This window comes from Solea senegalensis, linkage group LG11 (genome assembly GCF_019176455.1).
Source record: "Solea senegalensis isolate Sse05_10M linkage group LG11, IFAPA_SoseM_1, whole genome shotgun sequence".
NCBI classification, from domain to species: domain Eukaryota; kingdom Metazoa; phylum Chordata; class Actinopteri; order Pleuronectiformes; family Soleidae; genus Solea; species Solea senegalensis.
The window spans coordinates 8,999,665-9,013,628 of NC_058031.1; the positions used below are offsets into that span (position 1 = coordinate 8,999,665).

The window sequence follows — 13,964 nt, forward strand, 5'->3', positions numbered from 1 at the left end:
TTTTTTTTTATGTTGCTCATCAAGTTAGTGCAGTTGTGGTCCTGAATCAGAAGCGGCCTTGGAGCGCCGCCGACAGCGCTGGCCGGGTGTGGAAACGTCCCTGACCGTCGCCTTATTACAAATTCAGAATAATCACACACTCAAAGTACACCAGCCTCATTTGGCCTCTGAAGTGTTGTGTGTTTTGTTCCTCTGCCAGCAGAGCATCCATGTACAAAGGAGGGGCCTCAAATCCTTCAAACGTCAAAATCCAAAAGCAAACCAGTCTGTGACGTGAAGTAAAGCAGTATTATATTTACAAAATTGCAGGTGCATGAGCATCACTGAACTCTTGATATGTCTATACAACCAATCACATCCAGGAAAGAATATATTAATACAACACGAAGGATTAAATACAGAATATATCAATCCAAGCAACAGATGCCATTAATATTACAGTTAATACAAAATCATTCACATTCCTTTTAAATGTTTGTCGTGGTCATACAGCATCACTCAAACAACTTCAGCATACGTCCTCTTGAAGTCATAGATGAACTGACAGATCAGCCCAAAGAGCTCCTGAGAGTCTTGATCTGCTGGTTCTCCAAACTTAACCTGGATGAGAGGAAAAACAGGAGTGGAAAAGAAGGGAAGAGTCTGAGAACAAACGCAAAACGCTCTGTGTCTGACACATTTGAGCTTATATTAATTATTTTTTCAATCACACTTCAAAAAGTGGGCCTAATGTATGAATACATATGCGATTCAATCAATCCATCAGCGAATTGGTGTCTGGGTTGTGCGTTTTCTACTCAACAACAGTCTTTTGTTATAATTACCTCATACACTGCCTCAGCATGGAATCCATTCATCGAGACCACTCATTGAATGAGGTAGACCTGTGCTGCTGAATTAGCAATTAACTACTGGGTGGTGAAGGGTCACAGGTGTTTTTTTAGTCAGACTTTTTTTCAGAAAGGGTCACGACGGCAAAGTGACACTAATTGGCTTCTTGCATGCTGCCGATTGTGCCACTTTAAATTCAAGGTTAAGCTGCCACCGTCACTTTTTCATCATTTTCTTAACTCATTAATAACATCCTTGCACAAACACTCATTGAAATACAGTATTGATATTTTAGTGAATGGTTCGTTTGTCTCTATGTGGCCCTGTGATGGTGTGAGCTGTCCGGGGTGTACCGTATGGTTTGTTAACAGTACGTCAAAAGTCGTGAGAGCAGTAAATAATATTACTGCACGCGCGCAGATATTAACATTGCGCGCAATATTAATATCAGTATCAATATCAGTTCAGACAGCTGCGAGTGAGAAACAACTAAGCTAAAGTACTGCCCCTGTTTTAAGTGAAGTGTGCTCTCGGGGCCACAGTTGGTGTAGTGGTTAGCGCCCTTGCCTTTGCAGCAAGAAGGCTCGGGTTTGTGACCCAGTCAGACTAAGGGCCTCTCTGCATTTCGAGCCCCGGTTGGAACTAGGGCCTTTCTACCTGGAGCTTGCATGTTCTCCCCATGTATGCGTGGGTTTTTTTCTGGATTCCTCCCACAGTCCAAAAACATGCAAAATGAGGCAAATTGGACACTCTAAATTGACTGTGAGAGTGAATCGTTGCTTGTCTCTATCAACAGTTAAAACTGAAATGAAACTGTTTCAATCATATCAACACAATAATTGTGATTTTAACTGAGAATCCCTCACATACAGTCATTATTAATATGATTTTTACAGCCCAGTCGTCGGCCCACGTGCAATACACCCAAGGTCCACCAGTGGGCTGCAGCCGACACTGTGCGAAGCACTACTGATAATACAGTAATACATTATCTATAATTAAATAATTATAAATTGAATCAGTGTATGATTATAATATGTGACACCTTTGCTGTACGAGTTGGCTGTGAACCCCCACTTCAGATATCGGAGTAATTGCGTGCATTTTTAACATACATGCTGTGCCAACAGAAAAGTAATAGAAATAGTTTCCACTGTAATGAGCGGGGAGATAATGAGATAATGAGATTGCTGTTTGCGACACGGGATAAAAAAAAAAAAGGCTTGTGATTATTCTATGCCCCTTTTTCTTTTCATGTTGACATCAGACGTGCATAATTGATACGCTGAATTGACTAATGTCAGCAATGGGTGGTGTTAAAAAAAATGTAAGCGTGTCATTATGTTTACTATAATCGTCCAGTATTTAGTAAAAGCACTTTACAGTGTAAACATCCATTTGTTTATAGTACGCTTTAAAGGGGGCGCGAGCAAAATAGGCCTCATCTATGTTTTATAAAGCAATTGTTAAACTACAATTCAACTTGACAAACTAAAGCACAGCCGCAGTGTATACATTAACAAACAGAATATCATAATGTGCATTAAAACTACATCACCTTGTGCTATGAAGCCGTTTCTAAACAGAGGCAGTCACAGTGATGCACATCTGCCGTTACTAATACCGACACAAAACAAAAGTTGCGAGACCATTTTGTATCACAGTTTCCAATTAGATTCACACGTGTCAAAGTTGAATAAGTCTACGCTGAGGTGTTTTGACGCTATTATACACTATGTTATTGATTAAATATATAACTGCTATGAACAGAAACTGACAGCTTTTGATGAAGAGGTAAACGACTTTTCTGACCTGGATTGAAAAACTGTCATATTAGGACAAATTAGACGAGTTACTGCAAAAGAACATTATCTTCTTGAATGCAGTGCTTTGGATGATATTCAGAATCCTGCCTCGAGAGGAATAACTCGGGGGAAAAAAAACATATCCTCTCTGTTCCCAACCTTCACAAATTTCATAAGCCTCATCTATGTTTTATAAATTTGCGTGTTGGCTATTCAAAGGCTTCATTATGAATTCGTCCCTTGACAAGATGTGACAAAATATGATGCCTTTTCCCCAACCTGCTGCTCTCTTGAAGAACACCCCAACCCAGTCCGTCTTAATCATTTTCTACATTGTTCCTGAAAGGCATATTGTGCATTCACTCACAATATTACAGGGCATTAAACCAAAGATGAATTTTTGTTTGTCTTCTTTGTGGAACGCCTATATTTAAAGAAAACTATCATTTCAAACATTTCAAATCTTTTTCAAAAGACTACGAAAAATCACACAAACTCGTCAGGTTTCTTTTGGTTCAGCTTTGATTTAAATATGCAGGGATGATGGTGCATTTTGTCACCACTGCCTGGTGATTAAAAACATAAACCCCTGCCCTGAAGGGGACACTACAGTTAAAGGTCAAATAGTTAAACTTTAAAAGGCCACGGGCACTACACCACTTTTAATACCTAATAATTGGAGGAGTGATTTGTTTATGGCATTGAGGCATTCAACTTATGAGGATATTCTACCTGGAAGGTTTGTTTGAAATTTGGTGGGTTACCAGGAGATATACGAGAGGATCAATATTGTTATTCATAGTATGTGTTGTAAATAAAAACCTACAACAATGGTTGGGAAAAATTCCCCCATCAGTATGTGAGACATGTTATTTTAATGGCCTGTGAAATTGTGGGGGAAATTCACATGTGAAGTAGTTTTTATTTGCATATTTATTCATACATTAGGCCCAATTTTGTTTGCCCTATTTCCTGCTCTACTCTACGCCACTAAAAAGCACATCTACCATGGAGATGTTGCCTCGCCCTCGAGTGACCCAGATTCCGTGGCTGAACGCTGGGAGAAGCTTTAAAACAATGCTATGCTGTTATAACAACATTTCTGCATTCACCGATCAGATCAGACAACACATGAAGCTGTCATCTCGCTAAAGTGTTAGTGACTTTAAAGCAACCTTGTGGCGCACTAGTAAATGTCTGAATTGACTTTGGGATAAAAATTAAATGTCCCCATCCAAACGACGTTGTTACACATTAGTAAGATGGGTGAAATACTTCATTTAAGTCCACCACAGAGAGAGCAAAGCACTATGCAGCCAATTGGCACTTAACCACACCCACAGCTCAATAATGAATATGTTACATCGTATGTGTGTAATCACAAAAAGTACGGTTTACTCAGGGGTTGATTTCAGACTCGCCGTTCCTTTCCAGACTATCATCTGCACACTGCAACTCGATCATCTCATTTAGTTCTTGGCAAGAAAGCTTTTGGCAGCAGAGAAATATAATAATCATACTTATCCAAAAAGGAAGAAACATGTTTTTTTTATATAGCTAGGCGCACAGGGACTAGTAACTGTAAAATACTGTATCGTCACTCTAAGTTTGCACCATCAGCTTTTTCAGATATAAAATCTTCAATCCCTGAAGGTTATATGTTGGCTTAAGTCAGGCCAGAGTCATCCATTTTAGCTAAATCTATATGTATTGTATTGTAGTATCACGTATTTGTAGTTTATTCTACATGATATGTAGAATATTTGAATTCTGGCACTGGAGTTGCAAATGAGCAATATCTACACACTCTTTGTGCTGCACATCAGTTTCATGCTATGTCTTTCATTCATTCATACATTTATTCATTCATCCATGCCATATACCTGGAGCAGGTCCTCTTCTACAGAGCCTACTGCACTGCAATGTCATGTTTCCAAAAACCGGTTCCGCAGAGACAGGCTGTCATTTTCAAATGTTTAATTTTTTCACACTTGGGTGAAGGATACTGAAATCTGAATCGTCACCACTGAGGGCCACTTATACACAACTTTTCTGCATTAATATCTTAAAATATTGAGACTAATATATGAGTAGTGTACTACCATTTCAATTAATGACATCACTTGCAGAGCTGGCTTTATTCTTCACATAGGGTTTGCCTTTAAATGTCATCATAAATAACAAACCTGTAAATGCTACTCAATAAAATGCCGAGACTCTTCAGTGAAGCCGCAGGTCTTGCAAATATTTGACATTAAAAGATTAAGAATGAATGGAATCGGGAAGCAGAAACCTTGGAGTACAACACGTCTGAACTGACAAGCTGTTCAGCAGAGCTAGGATTGGTGTCTAATCAAGCTCTTTAGGAGTGACCGGAGTGGGTGAGCCCGTCGGCCACTGTCACACTTTTTCAACAACGCTGATTGTTATATGGTGTGTGCAACTATATATATAAAAAAAAAACGTAATACAAAGCAACTTTGGAAAAAATGACTGAGAGGATCATTCACTTAATCAGGAAGTGTCTTGAAACTCCCACACTGTTTCTCAATGTCACCAAACTAGATCTTTGGGTATTGTTTTGAAAGAGAGCAACTTCCCACAATGTTACAAGGTTCCTGTAGCTTGTTGGGTTAGGGTTAGTGTTAAGGTGAGAAGGTGAATGCAACCCTTCTTACACTACCTCCACATTATTACGCTGTCTATTGCAGTGAAAACGGATAAGATGAAGACAGTTAAAAAGGAACTGAGAAGATCTGTGACAAGCATGTGGACAAAATGCAATTCCTGGAATTGTGAAATCTTATTTTACACATTATACCCCTTTGCTCATGTGAAAGAACCCAGTTGTTGGCACAGAGTGCAACACAGTTCCATTTCGGGCCTCAAGCTCTCAGCTCACGCTTTTGTGTCAAATACAGCGAAAGGATGAATTGACTCTCCGTGATGATGGATTGCCCATAGAGATACAGGAAAGGTGAGAAAATGGGCACTACTTTTGTATTGATTGTTTTTGGTGTGGACTTCATAAAAAGTGACATAGCACCTGTTAAGATGTCAAATACAGGCTTGAGCTCAATAAAACTAATCTAACCAGGTTAGTGAGCAAGGAAAATGTTCTCCTTTACACCCCCTGTGTTAAAGGTGCACACAGTAGGGACCAGTGCCTTCAGTAAATCCGATGATGTGTGAGAAGGAGGCGTTTTCTGTTCGACAGATCTGATCGCTCCACAAATGCGTGGAAGCAAGTGCAAGATTGCAAATTGTGCCCCAAGTGAATTACAACTATTTTAGAGTAAGAGATTGTTGAGCGCAAGGTCTTATTACATTATTGGGCTTTTTATTTCTTGTTTATTTAACAAAGTCGCCACTTTGGTGATTAAAACGTGTTCTATTTGATTTGATTCAGTTTTTCCTGTGTTCTATACCCTTTAAATTCATACAGAGAGGAAGCAACATATATCTTTAAGTCCTCAGCCTTGCATGAGAGATATTTTTCTTGTGTGTTTTAAGTCTTTTAACACAGTGAATTTAAAACAGGAGCCTGACTTTTACATCCCCAATCAAATGGAAAGTAAGTAAGAATGAATGCAGTATAATAATGTCTCACTGTTTCCTGTCTTTACTCCACACTTGCAATTATTTCCACATGTTCGCAGCGTCTCTTTTGTTACAAAGATAATGTGCTTTAAAACACTTTAAACCCCACCAGGGATGCTACTCTACATCTTCAATATTTGGTGAACCATTCATGGATGTAACGTCACTCATTTAGAGTCAGGATGTATTTGTCTCTCACACCTCCTGACTGCAGCAGAGAGTGGAAATTGTTCACTAATCCCAACAGAAGTATCATAACATGTTTCAAAACTGCAAATGAGCTGTGCTTGCTGGTAAATGAGGCAGAGGACATGGCTATAAAAGCTGTATAAGATTCATTTTAACCTCATGTAAGTCCTCCAGGGCACTTGGCACAAAGGAAAAACCTTGGCAACTTCCCTTTAAAATAAATGTTCAGTAGTATCGCTTCAGGTGGGAAAATGACAAGTAATTAAAGGGTGGCTTCTCAACACGACTGGAACTGAGGGCTATCCATTTGCGAGGCAGAAGAGAAAATGCAATAGTAACTCAAGGATTACCAGAATGAGAGAGTAGAGTCTCTTCATCTCCTCACACGACTTTGTCAGTGCAGCAAGATCTGTGTTGTGTTTATCAATCAGGATCTGTGGTAAAAGAGAAAAGCAGTTCTGATCATCTATTCATATTAATTCATGTAATCAGTCACAGCCCAGACTGAGCATGAGAAACACTGTTACAAGGGCTGTTTTTTCTTATAGGATTAAAGACTTATTTGATTTAAGTTGTTGAAAATCACATATACTGTATATACAGTGCTGTCATTATGCTGTAGGTTCAGAAAGCATTGGGAATTCTCTAGATATAAAGCTGCATACTAGGAAATACTGTACATTACTATACATTGTGATATATTTGATAGGCCACTGTGCTCTACTGCTAAAGGGGTGAGGTAAAAGACAAGGAGTGATGGTTCTCAGACAAAGGCAGTAAGTTAGCTAATGACATGCACAGTTTAATTGAGCTAAGGCCATAGTCCGACTAAGACAGGCAATCGGACAACTTGCCAAGTCTGAGAATACAAGCGGAGGAGAAAATCCATTTATTTGATTTTGCGGAGAACATCAAGTCCGACACAAGTCAGACTAAGCGTATATATGCAGGAGTAATTGGACTATGAATCACACTATCCAGGTGTGTTAGTCCGACTAAGACTAGCTAGATTTCATTCAGACTAACGTTGTCGCTTTTGTCCGACGAAAATCAGACTTTTAACTTGCATGTAAACACACTGTTAGAAGCCCCTCTCATGTCTGTCCGCTATTTGAAGCTATACAAACTGGAGGCAGGAGAAAACAGCTAATGTGAGAGTGGTATCAGACAAATGAGCAATTCCATTAAAACTGACCCAATAATACACCTCTCGTAGTATTACTTTTCATCAACACAGTTGTACATCAGAGTGTGATAATACGATCTGAGTGACAAAATCATGCTCACGTTGTCAAAAGGGTCTTTTGTATTTACTTTTAAGTGTAGCATTAACTTCAGTACAATTTTGAGGTACTTGATACTTTATACTCTCACTTTTCTTTAAGAGAAACAGGGAGTAGATTTAATTTTTTTTACTTGTAATATACTGTTTACATCGTGTGGTACTGCAATTGGCAGTACCAACTTTAACTTTACCCACTGCACGTCAAGCAGTGGGTAAAGTTAATGAAGGTCCTCAAACTAATATCACTGATCAGCAGCTGCTGGTGGTAAAAGGCACTGATGTGGCAATAAGAGAGGAGCAAAAGGAGATCAGTAGCTTATAAATGGTTGGTTTGAGTGAGAGTAATAGAGTAAAATAAATACTGGGTGATACAGTGAACCTTTAAATGGATCCATAAATAAATGATAATCTAAGTTGCCGCACCTTTAGGTCTTTGGAGAAGTTTAGGTGATGAGTTCCACCATGTCTCTTCTTGAAAGTTCTTCTGTACTGAATAACTTTCTGCAGTTCATTCTTCAGGACTGAAATCACACACACACACACACCTTTGTCATCTTCCATCATATCTGACCACTGAAGCAGTTTGCTGCTTTAAACCAGATGCCGTCTCTTGTTTGATCCAGTCAAGTGTTGCATTTATGCTTGTGGCAACTGTGTCATACAGACAATATTATCAGATTGGCCGCATTTCGCCCCTGGACAGTGAGATCAAGGTGTTAAAAAGAATATACTGAAAATACAATGAAAGAAATATCCATCAACTAGTATCACATTTCCACCCAAAGATCTTGCATTGGCACAAAAAAAGGAGGGTCAGTATAACACTGACCTCAGCAAATTCATAAACAACAGTCTTTGGAGACAGTAGTAAAATTTGATCTACTCACCATCTACTTCTGCGGTCAGGCCCTTGATGGAAGCTGTATACACACACACACACACAAACACAAAATGCACATTTTACTCAGTGGTGAAGAACCCCACAGATTTATTTTCTGCAGCTTTGATCAAATCTCAATTAGCAAATACCTCCAGGGACAGTTTCGAATTCTGCCAACTCTTGGGTAAAAGTGGCCACGCATGGTTCATGCAACATGATCTGTTCCACAAGGGCATGGAGCAAGGTGAATTTCCTGTCTCTCCCACGGAGCTGAGAGACCTGGGGATAGTAATAAGTGCATAACCTTCTGTCACACAGCTCAAGGACTTAAAACATAAAGGAGAGAAAACATACAGTATGTGTTATATGTGCAGGTAGAAGAAAAGCTTCCTGACTGAAGGTCAGTAAGAGTTTGTACAGACTTGTAATGATGGCACGACATCATTGACATGCAAAAGGGGCTCTCTGATCCTGTGATAGGCACTTGTGGTCTTTTTCTATTGTTTACCCTTTTAAAGCTCAGTAAAGCCTCTAAAGCCAACACATACAGGACACGCACCAGGTACTACAGCTCAAAATTAAAGCAAAAATATCTGAGATAACCTTAAGGCATTTCTCTTGGAAGCGGACACCCTTCAATCTGACGAAGGTCAGACTCGAGCAGCAACAGTTTACACTTCTCAATTAGACCTGGAAACATCTCTGAGGAAACATGAGGCCTCAGCTTCATTAAATAGAGCAGAGGACATGTTACTACCCCTGTGTCAGGAGCACTGCCCCTCAAACCCTCTCAGTGGATGGACTTGCACACAAAACAGTAGTTCAAACTAAAAATCAGAGGAAGGAAGAAAATGCGTTCACAAACCTCTGAAGATGGATTTAAAAAATATATGCATTCATCAAACACTGAAACGTAAAGGGATCATTCTGGGAATGTTGCCACAGATTGTTTTTCAGCTTGTAACAAGCTGTATAGTTACATTTTTTATTGTAAGGGGATCCCTAGTGGCCGTAGTAATTATGGGAGGCACAAAGGAGGAAGTCAAGTGACTAAAGAGAGAAAACAAGTCACACGAGTTATAGAAAGGTCACAGGAGGACACAAACACAAGTCCTTAACATGGAAAACGGCTGTGTTTCCTGTTTGAATGTGTTTTCTTTTTGATTTATGAAGTACTCTAAGCTACATACTGGCCAGGCGGAGGCTAGCAGATCAATTTTGTGCACACCTTCATTTCACAATTTGTTTTGATACGAGATCATGTAAAAATGGCAAGTTGCGGTTTTACTTCTATGTGTAGGACCTGTTTCCAGTCTTACCGTTACATTGAGTGCATGGTGCTACCCCCACACTGAACAATTTGGTACTGTAATTGTAATTGTTACGAATGGCACAACCCCGTCCCTCAAAATTGTTTCCACACAGCTTAACTGCATTCTCCAATTATGTTTAATGAGGGAAAAAACTCTTCCAGATTCGACTTGTATTTGACATATTACCAATAGTGACATAGTTAAAAATAGAACATTTTCTTGAGCGGTTGGTGTTTTGGTGTGTAACGAGGGGACATCCACCAAGTGACAAAAAACATTTGGAGTACAACGCAAAATATTGGACGATTTTCTGGTGACATTAAAAAATACAATCCTTATTAGATGTAATTGAGAATGCAGTTAAGTTGTGTTGGAAGTAATATATTTAAAATAATTAAAAAAGGCAAGGTCGTATGGCAAGACAATAGGCATATTTTCCATGATGGTTTCCTTTTAAGAGCTTTAACCACTTGTAGCCACAATCACACAACTTTCACAATGATTATGCTAAAGACTCTGAGGGAATCTGGGACATCCAAAGAGGACGGGTGTGACGGAAAACTGAGAGAAGATGCACAGAAGCTCCGCTGTGTATATCAATGAGTAGTCTTATTAGCCCTGGGCTGCAATTCAATCAGAGGTCAGGCAAAAGCAGTGGAGTCGTACTTTAGCTAAGGAGGAGAGGCGGAATCCCTTGGCCTTTCCCTTTCCAGCATTCTCATTGAGGTAATTGCCCATGGCGAGGAGGTACTCCAGCATGGACACAAATGACCTGCAGTTGTACAGCTGCATGCACATTCTGATCTTCTGGTTAATCAGCTGGAAGGCAAACACAAAGGTCATTTTCATCTGTTATTCAACCACATTATTAATTTGTCCACACAACAACTCAAAAGGCCTGTTCCAACCGGGAATTAACATCCATCTAGTGAAATTCCATCACTCGGACATTATACTGCTAATATTTCAAAATAAATTGTACACTTGTAGGTTTTTCTAATACATAAATGTATTGGTTGCACAACATTAATCACCACCATAGTCCATGAAAAGAAAAGTGGATGTAGTCTTCTGGTTTGCTGGGCGAAGATAATCAGGAATACAGTTAAAATGAGCCAGTCAGTAAACATTTGCTTGAGGGATTAACAGTCTCAATCACGAGTTTCAGGTCTTCTTCAACAGAACCTGATGAGAAATGAGCAAAATAATAAAGCATGACACATGTGAGTGGACACCAGTGACTTTGACGGCTGGTATCATCTAACAGGACCCTGGTTGCAGGTGACATCCATGAATATCTGTAGACTCTGTTCTTGTCAACCTTCATCCTCACATTCTAATACATTACCAGGCCCATACACACCTGAAAATGCATAGTTGTTGATATCAGGGGTTCGAAAACTCTGGATTGGATGCAGGGAGTAAATAAAACTCAAATGTGGACGTAGTTTTATGTTCTGTATCTGCCAACACAAAGGACAGGCTCAAAACAAAATCACATTTAGCCTTTTCCAAACAGCATTCTACTGATCTGTGACACACATTAAAGCCTGGTGGGAAAGCTGCCTTGGTGAAATGTAAGTGGAATGAGGCTGAAGTTTGTTTGGTGGTTCTCTGTGCTGACAAGGTTTGGACAAAAATAACTCGGCGCTTTAGTGTTTTACATAAGAAAGGTAAACAGCCGTCTCACAGCACCTCATTTAACCTCATAAAATGAATAATTAGATTCTTGTTGTTTGGCAGGATTATTATTTCGTATGCAATTGTGTCATGAACAAAACCCCCTCCAGAATAACGCACAATTTCCCTGCTTAACCAGCGCTGAAGAGATCCTGTTGAATATGGATAGGAAATCATACTGGGGGAAAAAAAGAAGAGAAAAGAAAGTGGATTGCTACTGTGGGAATCGTAGTCTTTGACAAAAAGTTAGTAAATCCAAATTAGCTCCACACCAGACGGCAGCAACACTCCCACCATATGCTCCTGTTTTAAGAGTATCTTCCCCAAACCAGCCTCATTTACACAGCGAAGAATCTGATATCCAGCTACTTTATATCTACTGGCTCAGCACAGGACCATCTGCACCGTCATGGCAAACTAATACAGTCTGTACAAAAGATAATAGAAACAGCTCAGTCAGTGATGTCATATCACCTGCTTTTAGATTTGGGAAGTTACTTTTCCAAAAGGACTTAGTGAATTATTATGGGAAAAGCATGTGTATGTATGGTGTTGTATGTTGCATGCCCTGCTCTTTATTGTTCAGTTATATCTTGGTATTCAACAAATAGTTATGTCTATGAATCCTCTTTGTTGTATCTTGGTGTATTTCTTTTTTTTTTTTATCTTCCAGATGATTCATGAATCATGATTTATTTCTGAATCATCTTCATTTCCAGATGCAATATTTTATATACATATGCAGTATTTGTAGTTTAACTTAAAGGAATACTCCACCGATTTGCATTTAGCTTTTAATTACTAGAATAGGGGTAGCATTTTTGAAAAATTGTGACACTTGATGTATATATATATATATATATATATGTATGTATACATATTTATTTATTTTTATTTTTTTAAAGATAGAAGGCGAGAGCATCCATGGTTGCTACTATATTTTTTCTGTCCATTATCTCGAGCTCACAGAATGAACAATCATAATGAAAATCATAGAGCAGCTATAGTCCCAACAATAACAGACTCTCAGGTGCCCTAATGACCCTAGTTCACACATGGACTCAGGTGAAACTAACAACCTGAACAAACTTCACAGTTTAACTTCAACAACTCTCTAGAGTAAGTATCCAGCCTACAGAGGCTAAATACCTGAAGAAGCTTCTTGGAATGAGAGGTGAAATGTCTTCAAACCTATAACTCCATTTGCCTACAGCTAGATTAAAATCCCTTGTGTGGCCTGACCATAAATTGTGCCACATTGCAGAGGCTTAACTTCAGTTTCAAAGTAACTATATTGGAAAATTCAAGTGAGATTAACAGAACTGCTTCTTTTTTTTGCCATCCAGTACATGAGCCTGAGGGGGTGCCTCACTGTCAAATGCTCTCCCTGTCTCCTGCATCACTGGCTGTGGTTCTGTGTCTTTGACTCTCTTATTCATAAATGGAAGCAGACAGAGCTCAGCACAGGGAAAAAAAAAAAAACAGCTGAGAGAAAGAGCCAGCCCCCTTTATATAGTGCAGATGGAAATCTGTCACCCTGGCAATGAAACGTTGCGCCAACAAGGACGCTGCAGGTGACAAACAATCCCAAGGTGGTGACTTCTCAGATTCTCTCCCTTCTAGCCCTGTCACAATCAAAGCGTTGACGTCTCCTGCGACAGATAGGACCATAACCTCTCAAACGTCTGAACATGCACAGTGATACAGTGGCACTCCAAGCTCTGTATTCTAGATCAGAGAGCAGCAGACATATTGTCGTGGAGTACCTGCACAAAATCTGATTTAAAAAAAAAAAACATTTTTAATAAATCTAAAGCAGTCGACAGAAAACACCAGGAAAAAAAAAACCCAGCCAGGAGTAAATTGAAACTTAATGAAATTGCTAATCTTTCTTGTCGTGTCGTCTTTCCGACACACAATATGTTTGCCTCTGTGTTTTAGACAAAGAAAAATTACAGTCAGAGTCAATGGATTACGGTGCCATCATTCTTATCCTTTGTTTCTCTTCATTCGCAGACTGTCAGCAAACAAGAGATTAGGACTGAAGCACTGATGCTGAAAAAAGCCGGAGAGTATCAAATATAAAAAAAAATGGCAGAGGAGCTGGGGGGTGTTCATGCCTGACTGCAATATCTTCACACCCTGCAGTCCCCAATGCCAATAAATAACAATCTATACTATGACAATGTTAACAATTAGTCCAACAAATGGTATTTTCTAAATGCACCAGTTGCAAATGTTGGCTGAGTGTGTGTGTGTGTGTTAAGAAACACAATGATACGCTCTACAAAATGTAGATTGGAATTTTTTGCTTCACCTGTACTCGTTTTAGTGAATTTAGTTCATGATTTTCTTTCCACGGTTCTTTTTTTTTGTGAAAA

At 39.3% G+C, this 13,964-nt stretch overlaps 1 protein-coding gene across 1 annotated transcript in view; it reads right to left on the minus strand.

The window, feature by feature from the left end:
- The window catches only part of LOC122776963 (formin-like protein 13), a 27,701-nt gene continuing 13,737 nt past the window's right edge, over window positions 1-13,964 (minus strand). Inside the window, exons 12-17 of the mRNA XM_044037805.1 lie at window positions 10,570-10,722; window positions 8,740-8,869; window positions 8,598-8,630; window positions 8,134-8,231; window positions 6,776-6,859; window positions 1-600 (exon numbers count right to left, since the gene is read on the minus strand). Coding sequence (XP_043893740.1) covers window positions 499-600; window positions 6,776-6,859; window positions 8,134-8,231; window positions 8,598-8,630; window positions 8,740-8,869; window positions 10,570-10,722 — 600 coding nt within the window. The 3' untranslated portion in view covers window positions 1-498. The remainder of the gene's footprint in view (window positions 601-6,775; window positions 6,860-8,133; window positions 8,232-8,597; window positions 8,631-8,739; window positions 8,870-10,569; window positions 10,723-13,964) is intronic.